This window comes from Phaseolus vulgaris, chromosome 3 (genome assembly GCF_051622355.1).
Source record: "Phaseolus vulgaris cultivar YP4 chromosome 3, ASM5162235v1, whole genome shotgun sequence".
In the NCBI taxonomy this organism is placed as follows: Eukaryota; Viridiplantae; Streptophyta; class Magnoliopsida; order Fabales; family Fabaceae; genus Phaseolus; species Phaseolus vulgaris.
Genome location: NC_143500.1, coordinates 23,545,537 through 23,553,643, shown reverse-complemented (window position 1 = coordinate 23,553,643; position 8,107 = coordinate 23,545,537). Strand labels below are relative to the sequence as shown.

Sequence of the window (8,107 nt, the reverse complement as noted above, 5' to 3'; positions counted from 1 at the left end):
AGTCTTCATCGTCTGAAACTACCTCCACTATCCTCTTTCCCTTGTCAAGAGGGGCCGAGGGAGCACCGGCCTCGACCAGCGCAAGAGGCATGGCCGCAATAGGTGGTGACAAGCTCGGAGGTGGATTGGTAGAAGGTTGGACTAAAGGGGTTGATGGTGTCGTGGCAGATTGAGTTTGAAGGTTGGGAGAAGATGGGCAGCGAAAGTTGAGGGGGGAGATGCCGAAGCCCCGTCTTTGGACTTCAGCACCTGGGCCAGTCGCAACCGTCGTTGCCTATCCATCTTAGAATCTGCAACAAGAAGACAAACATGGTATAGGTTAGGCACAAGCTAAAGTTGAAACATAAAAAGAGCAGATAAATCATGCATCAAGCAAGAATCCAACAGAAGTAGGGAATAAAAGGTTATGGGGCGAAGCTTTCATACTTATGTATTCTGCTAGAGCTTCAGCGTTGTACTCTAGACTTATCAGGGTAGCGGTGTCAAAGCCCCCCATGCTGGTCAAGATTTGACAAGCCTCTCGATCATTCGAGGGTAATTCGTCCAGCGACTTGGGCTTCACGGTCTTCACCTCCTTCACCCATGATCTTACCGGGGACTTGATTGTCAAAGAACTCGCCACGTCAAACCTGTGCCTTCCACAAAAAACCTCAAGCGTGCCTGCGAAACACAACAAACGGCGCCTCTAGCGGCCGATTGCACTCCGACGCTGAAGTCAGCCACAAGACCACCAAAGAACTAAGTACGATGAATCTCTGTGAGACTCGTGTGTGCTCTCTGATTCTCTTTCTCTCTGTGTGTTAACGGGTAACTTGTACGAATGAAATCTTACCTCTGCATGAGCGTGGGGGGTCTTTATATCCCCTTCGACGCGCCTAAGTTAGTTACATACGAAGTACCTTCGCATGTTTCTCTCGTTGGATGTCTCGTACAACCTCAGTGTGTATACCAGGTGTGGCCTGGCTAGCGTGCGTACCAGGTGTTACCTGCTGTCCCACCGTGATCACCCCTGAGGCCACTCTCGTGTGCGGTACCATGAAGCACCTGATCTTCTCCTTCTTCCACTATTCTGCCGTACAAGACTCATAGGCAACACTCTCGCTGGGAATTGCCTCTCGCTTCCAGCCTGCCTGTGTGTGGCGCGACGACCGATCGTCTCATCTAAACGATGATCGCGCATTCCGTCTGACAACCGATCACCCCCGGGTAACCCTCTCAACGACGCACCACACATCAGCTTCGCTGGCCCACGTGTGCACTAAGAACGGTCCACGTGGCTATCTACTGCTGACGTCACGGCCAACAGACCACCGACCGGATCACAAGCCTCCCAGTCTCGAGCTGTATACTTGTTTTCAGCGAAGAGACTAAGTGAGCATCCTCAGTGGCCACGTGGCAAGTGACGCCACATCACGTGCCTCGTCATGCGCCACATCACTTGTTGTGCTTTAAGTGACGTTATGCTTTCCTCCCTTCATCTTGCGACACGTGTACGCATCAACAGCTAGCATGAAGCGTTATCTGCGCCTCTTCACATTCAAAACTTACGCGCCTTCACTGTTCCATCACCTTCTCCAACACTTTCTCTCTGAAACCTTTCGACTCCCCGTTTGCGATTCATCTTCCCCAATCTCAAGCTTCCAGAAACCGCCAGCGATTGAGCGTATTTGGACATCTATGACCGATTGCATTGTTCAATAAGTGCACTGTGCATACATTGTGGATGGTTTTTTTCTTCATTTGCACTGTACCAGGGTTTCCTCCGGCTTCTTCTTTTTCTGCGTTTTCACTTCTTCCCCTTCGTCACCTTCGTTTCTCCATTCTCTTCTCGCCGTGCTTTCGTTCCCTTTGTCTTCCTCTTGTTTCTCATTGACCCTTCATTTTTTCTTTCTTTTCCACTGTAGTTAATGGCTCGCACAAAAACCACCGCACGCCTTGCTTCTCCCTCCGGTGCACAGGCGGAAGCCTGTGCACCATCGTCGTCTTGAACAAGCGCAACCCAGTGCGCCTCTTGCTCCCCAAGACTACGCGCGAGCGTACCAGTGGGCTCCCCTCCACCTGCTCGCCGAAACCTCTAGCCAACTTCCCGCTGATCATCTAGCCACCCTGCTCAAAAGTGACGCGGACGAGCCGGGAAGATGACAGACACCTGGGCGTGTGCATCCCTCCACGAGGCATGCCTATATGCGTGGACGATAGGGCCACCAATGGGGTGCCCTTCACCTTTGTCTACTCAGCCATCTTCAAGAGGCTGCGTCTCCGACTCCCTTTCACCTTCTTCGAGAAGGATCTCCTCACCGAGCTGAACGTGGCTCCATGTCAACTCCACCCAAACGCTTGGGCATTCATCCGGGCGTTCGAAATCCTGTGCAACCATTTCGGGCACCATCCATCGACCGACGTCTTCCTCCATTTCTTCGAGGCCAAGAACCCTGGTGACAGGTCGTGGGTAAGCCTGAATGGTGTCTCAGGGAGGGTGATCTTGGGCCTATACCAACAATCCTTCAAGGATTGGAAGGGTAGGTTTTATATGATAACCTCCAACAAGCATAGCCCAACCCTACTCGAGGGCTTTCCCCTCTACTGGGTTCCCAAGGTAGAATTCAGGAAACCTCGGGGTTTGGAGGCCATGGCGCCATACGAGCGTGAGCTGTGTGGCCTTCTATCGAGCTTGGGCACCAAGTTTGGCTCCTCCACCCTCATCAAGCACGAGTTTGATGCAGAGATGGTCAAAAAATACATTGGTTTGCCCTCTCATCTTCTCTCTGACTGGCTATTATGTTGTTTTTTTTTATTATTCATTTGAACGTGCGCCTCGTGTTTGCTTGCTGATCCTGTCGCCAACTCTAACGTGGAGGAATCGCTTTGTCGCTTCCTTATCCCTCCTATGCAACTGTGCTATCCACAAGAGTGCTCTTAGAACCTTCTCCAGGAACTTCAAACGCAACCTGCAAAACACACAGACGATGCCTCTAGCGGCCGTTTGCACTCCGACGCTCAACTTAGGTCACAAAATCACCAAAAAATAATGTGTATGTATCTCTCTTTGTGTCTGTGCCTAACAGAATTCTGTTACGCTATTCTCTGAGTGTGTCAGAATTCTGTTATGCTTTTTGTGGGAAAACGTACCACAGTTAGTAAAGACGTGGGTGTCTGTGTGTTCTGTGTGTACCTTTCACGACACGGAGTGCACCTTTATCTTCGCCACGCCCCTCTCAGATGGTGACACGTGGAGGCATGCAACTCACATCTAACCATGTACGTGTCACTACCTGAAGGGCTCTAGCACATCTCTTTGTGCGCCTAAGTTATTCCCTTGCGGAGTAACTTAGCGCCTTTCTTCCATCTGGTTGACTCGCGCACTCCCAGGAGAACGCCAGGTGTGGCTGGACTAGGCACACTCACCAAGCATTGCTCTCTGCATACACGATTTCCCCTTCACGATTTCATGCACGTAATGGTTTAAGAGAATCACCAATCACTGACTGGTTTACTAACTCCCTCAGGCCACTCTCGTGCACGATTCTACCGGCGAGGAACTCCTCTTTCTCTCAGGTATAATCATGTGAGGTCCATGCGTAACGCTCTCGCTGGGAATCTCAGTCCCAGTTTAACTGCGTGTAACACGAAACCCCGATGACCATGCACCCGATGACTGATCGGTGCTCTATTGCTTCTCGTGTTCACCCCCGGGTGTTTATCTTGGAACTGATCTGTCGGCGGCCACTCGGTTACTGACCACCAATCACCATACCGGGTAATCTCCTCCCTGATTTCTCCGCCACCTGATCCACGTGTCACCCTGCGGGTGGTCCACGTGGTTACCTGCTGCTGACGTCATCGACTACCGATGACCGACCGGATCACTTGCCATACTCATTCATCTGCATATGCTAATCGCCTGCCTGCGCTTTGTCTTATTTTCTTCTCGGCTTCTTGTGCACTAACCTCTTGCTATGCCTACCTGGTGCAGATATGACTTCCACGAGGGAACGCCGACAACAACTGATCGAGCTCGCCAAAAGCCGGCAAGCTGCCGGGTCATCCTCTGGGGCGGAGGCGACCACCGATCCCATTCCCGCTCTCCCCATCTCGGTTGTGCTAGCTGAAGGCCCCGAGACCAGGGGTGATAAGAAGAGGAAACGGTTGGTGAAGGCTTCCATCACCGTCGTGACCATCGACGAGGAGAGCTCGGGGTCCCCCTTGGTCCAATGGAGAAAAAGGGGAACCGAGGTACCTGAGAAAAACGCCATCCCATCTCCTCAGGCTCAGGCCTCCCCTGCACGCCCTCCTTCTCCACCTCCTCTTCCTTCCCCGCTCCCTACCGGACCACCCCCACCGCCTCAAGCAACTGGGAGCGGGGTGACGCGCTCAGATGGAACCTCTCGCCCTCCCACCTCTCCATGCCCTCAAGATTCCGCTACCACAACTGAGGGTGGTGGCGAGAGCTCCCTTCAAGCATCAGGGTTGAGCGCTGAGGGGCTCTCCAGAGTCATTCGCCTGACTAAGCAGCTGATTCAAGGACGCGAGCTAGTCAAGTGGAGTGCCAGCGAAGTGGATCTCCATCTGGCCCGCCAGATGGTGCTTTCCCTCGAGTTCTCCACGCAGCATCGCCGCCTTGAAAAGCTGGAAGGTAAGATGAACGAGCTACTCAACCAGAAGGAATCGCTCCAAAGCGACTACGAAGCTCTTCAAAATACCAACGGCATGCTAAAGGACATGCTTGAGGAGGCCAAGAAAGGACGTGCCCTGCAAATCCAGGAGACCATCAAGACGGAGATGCAGATGGGGGATGCCATCACCGCTCTTGATGCTGATCTGCTGGAGACAACGGGAAGGACCCTCCAGCTCGAGACCGAGAATACCTTTCTGTGTCAACAACTTGCAAACATGGTGGAGGTTCTCGCAGCAAAAGAACAAAAGCTCAAGGATGCTGAATTTGCCAACGCCACTCTGATTACCGAGAAGGTCGCGCTTGAAAACGAGAAGACCCAGCTTTGGGAAGAGGCTGTCGATACCTTCGCTGACGGGTTCGACTTGGCCCTTGAGCAGGTGAAGTGCGTCTTCCCAGAGGCTGACTATTCCCAGTTCGCGATGGACTTCGAAGTGGTGGATGGCAAAATCGTCCGCCCTTGATTGTCTTTTGATGCAGCTTTCTTTACTTTGTTCATAAACACTTGTTTTGTAAGGACTTTGACTGTATATATTAAATTCCTTTTTTTTTCTCTTACTTCTTGTTCTGTTGTGTACCTCTTACTTAACCTTTAGCTATAGCTAGGCACGATTAACTGTTTAACCTGCACGAGCTCGGTGCAAAACCTTAACTTTATTTGAACTTTTCCTTCTGACTTTGACCATAACTAACGACACTCGATAACGTCCGAGTTTGGCTCGCTCAGGCCTATTGCGCAAGAACTTGTCTAAAACTCTTAAACAACGTTCTAACAACCCCCCACTCATCAGTTATCGCACCTCTGTTTCTACCTTATATCTCCCTATATTGCTTGTCGCTCCAGCACTAAGTGCATAGAGGACTCCCACACCGATCGGTCAAGGATGATGCCCTGTTTTGGGGAGAAAAGTGTTTCTCGATAACCCCTCTTGCCTGCCCCAAGGTCATCGATCCTTAACACGTCGGGTCGTGCTCCCACCTTCTCACTTCTTGTGTGAGAAGGGTTTTGACTAAGAGTTTTATCGCGCCAATATTGATGCTGTGCCACTTGGGTAAAGGCGTTTCTCGAAATCCTCCCTTTCCCTTCTTGGACTTACCAGCACCCATGGCTTTTCGAACCTTAGCTGCCTGCACTCGCACCTGGGGCGAGGAGGATTTTAAACCGACCGCCCTGCTCGCGCCTGGGGCGAGGAGGGTTTAACTGATTACCTGGGGCAAGTAGGATTTTAACTTAAAAACTTGCAAACCTTTCATACATATAACTTTCTTTTTTATTTTATTTTATTGGGTGTTCTCATTAAAACCCACTTCTGGGAAAAAGAGTGCCCCCTGATCTGTTCAAGCTATTTATACTAGCACAAAGGCGCGACTACTTTACATGCTTAACTGAAATAGAACTTTAAATGCGTAGCGTTCCACGTTCTGGGGATTGTCCCTCCGTCCAAAGTCTCCAGCCGATAGGCGCCATTCTCCAGCGTTTCCACCACTCTGAACGGGCCAGTCCACTTAGGGGACAACTTATTCTTCAACTCGTGCTGATGTGCTTTCCTCATCACCAGGTCCCCTTCTTGGAACTGCCTCAGTCGCACCTTGGAGTTGTGCCTACGCTCCACCCTTCTCTTTACGGCTTCGGCACTGACCCTGGCCTCTTCTCGCACCTCATCCAGGAGGTCCAGGTTTACTTTCCTCTCCTTGTTGGACTCCTCAACCACGAAACTTAGAAACCTTGGTGAGGTTTCTTGTATCTCGACAGGGATCATAGCGTCCGACCCATAGACCAAATTGAACGGTGTCTCATGGGTGCTAGATTGTGGAGTGGTGTGATAGGCCCACACGATCCTGGGAACCTCCTCTGCCCATGTTCCCTTGGCCTTTTCCAACCTTCTCTTCAGTCCTCTGAGCAGTACTCAGTTGGCCGATTCCACCTGCCCGTTCGTTTGAGGGTGCTCCACCGAGGCAAACACCTGCTGTATCCCTATTTCTTCGCATAGGGTTTTCAGTTGGTGACTCGTAAACTGGGTACCATTGTCAGAGACCAAACGCTTGGGCACTACGAAACGGCACGCAATGTTCTTCCACACAAACTGTTGGACCTTGTGAGCGGTGATCTGCGCGATCGGCTCTGCCTCCACCTACTTCGTGAAATACTCTATGACGACGATCAAAAACTTCATTTGCCTTACTGCTAAGGGAAAGGGTCCCAGGATGTCGATTCCCCAGGTGTGGAACGGCCATGGGCTATGAATCGACCTTAGCTCTTCAGGGGGCGCCTTGTGCCAATCTGCGTGTCACTGGCACTGCTTGCAACGTTGAGCATACCCCACGCAGTCTTCTTTCAGCGTTGGCCAGTAGTACCCCGCGCGGAGAACTCTATTTGCCAAGGCGCGACCACCGACGTGGCTTCCACACACTCCCTCGTGGAGCTTTGACATGATCCTCATGCACTGCTCTCCATGCACGCACACCAACACTGGATGGGTGAATCCAAACTTAAAGAGGTCCCCATCGATAAGGGTAAACTTGCTCGACCTCTTCTTTACCATTTTCGCCTTCGACGAGTCCAGCGGGAGCTCCCCATCTGCCAAATATCGCTGGTACGGCGTTATCCACGTGTCAGTTCTTCCTACAGCGCAAACCTCCATCGCCTCATCGGTTCTTATTGGTCGCGCTCTCAGCCTGGGCGCTCTCAAAGTTTCTTGAGTTAGAGACCGATGACTGCTCGCTACGCGCTCCCTTGACTTGCACACTTGAAGTACTTGGTTGTCCGTTACGAACGCGCGAGGTACCTTCAGGGTCTCTTGGATGACGCTCCTCTGCCTGCCCCACTTGCCTGAGCTGGCTAGTTTAGCGAGCAAGTCAGCTCTGGCATTCTGCTCTCTTGGTACGTGGACCAACTCAAACTCTGCAAAGGACGTCCTCAAGGTGTGCACATACTCGAGGTATGCAGCCATCTGTGGGTCTTTGGCCTGGAACTCTCCCGTTACCTGCCCGGTGACCAACAGGGAGTCGGTCTTGGCCAACAAACTCCTTGCTCCCATCTCCCTTGCCAGCAACATACCGACGATCAAGACCTCGTACTCCGCCTGGTTGTTGCTGGCCTTGAAAGCGAAGCGTAGAGACTGCTCGATCAGCACTCCGTTTGGTCCTTCCAGGATGACTCCAGCGCCACTTCCCTGTTGATTGGAGGAGCCATCCACCGATAAGACCCAGCGAAAATCTAGGCCGTCCGAAGGTGCAACGCCCGATGACAACTCGACGACGAAGTACACTAACACCTGCCCCTTGATCGGACCCCGGGGCTCGTACCTTATATCGAACTCAGATAGCTCTAGGGCCCACTTCACCATCCTCCCGGCTACGTCTGCCTTCTTGAGCACGTTCTGGATGGGAAGATCGGTCATCACTACGACCGTGAAGCTGTGGAAGTAATAGCGG

At 52.0% G+C, this 8,107-nt stretch overlaps 1 protein-coding gene across 1 annotated transcript; it reads right to left on the bottom strand.

Moving 5' to 3' along the window:
- Positions 1-6,960: 6,960 nt before the first annotated feature.
- LOC137839360 (uncharacterized) lies at positions 6,961-7,728 on the bottom strand. Its single transcript, XM_068648479.2, has one exon. It carries the CDS (start codon positions 7,726-7,728, stop codon positions 6,961-6,963), a length of 768 nt encoding a protein of 255 aa, XP_068504580.2.
- Positions 7,729-8,107: the final 379 nt, after the last annotated feature.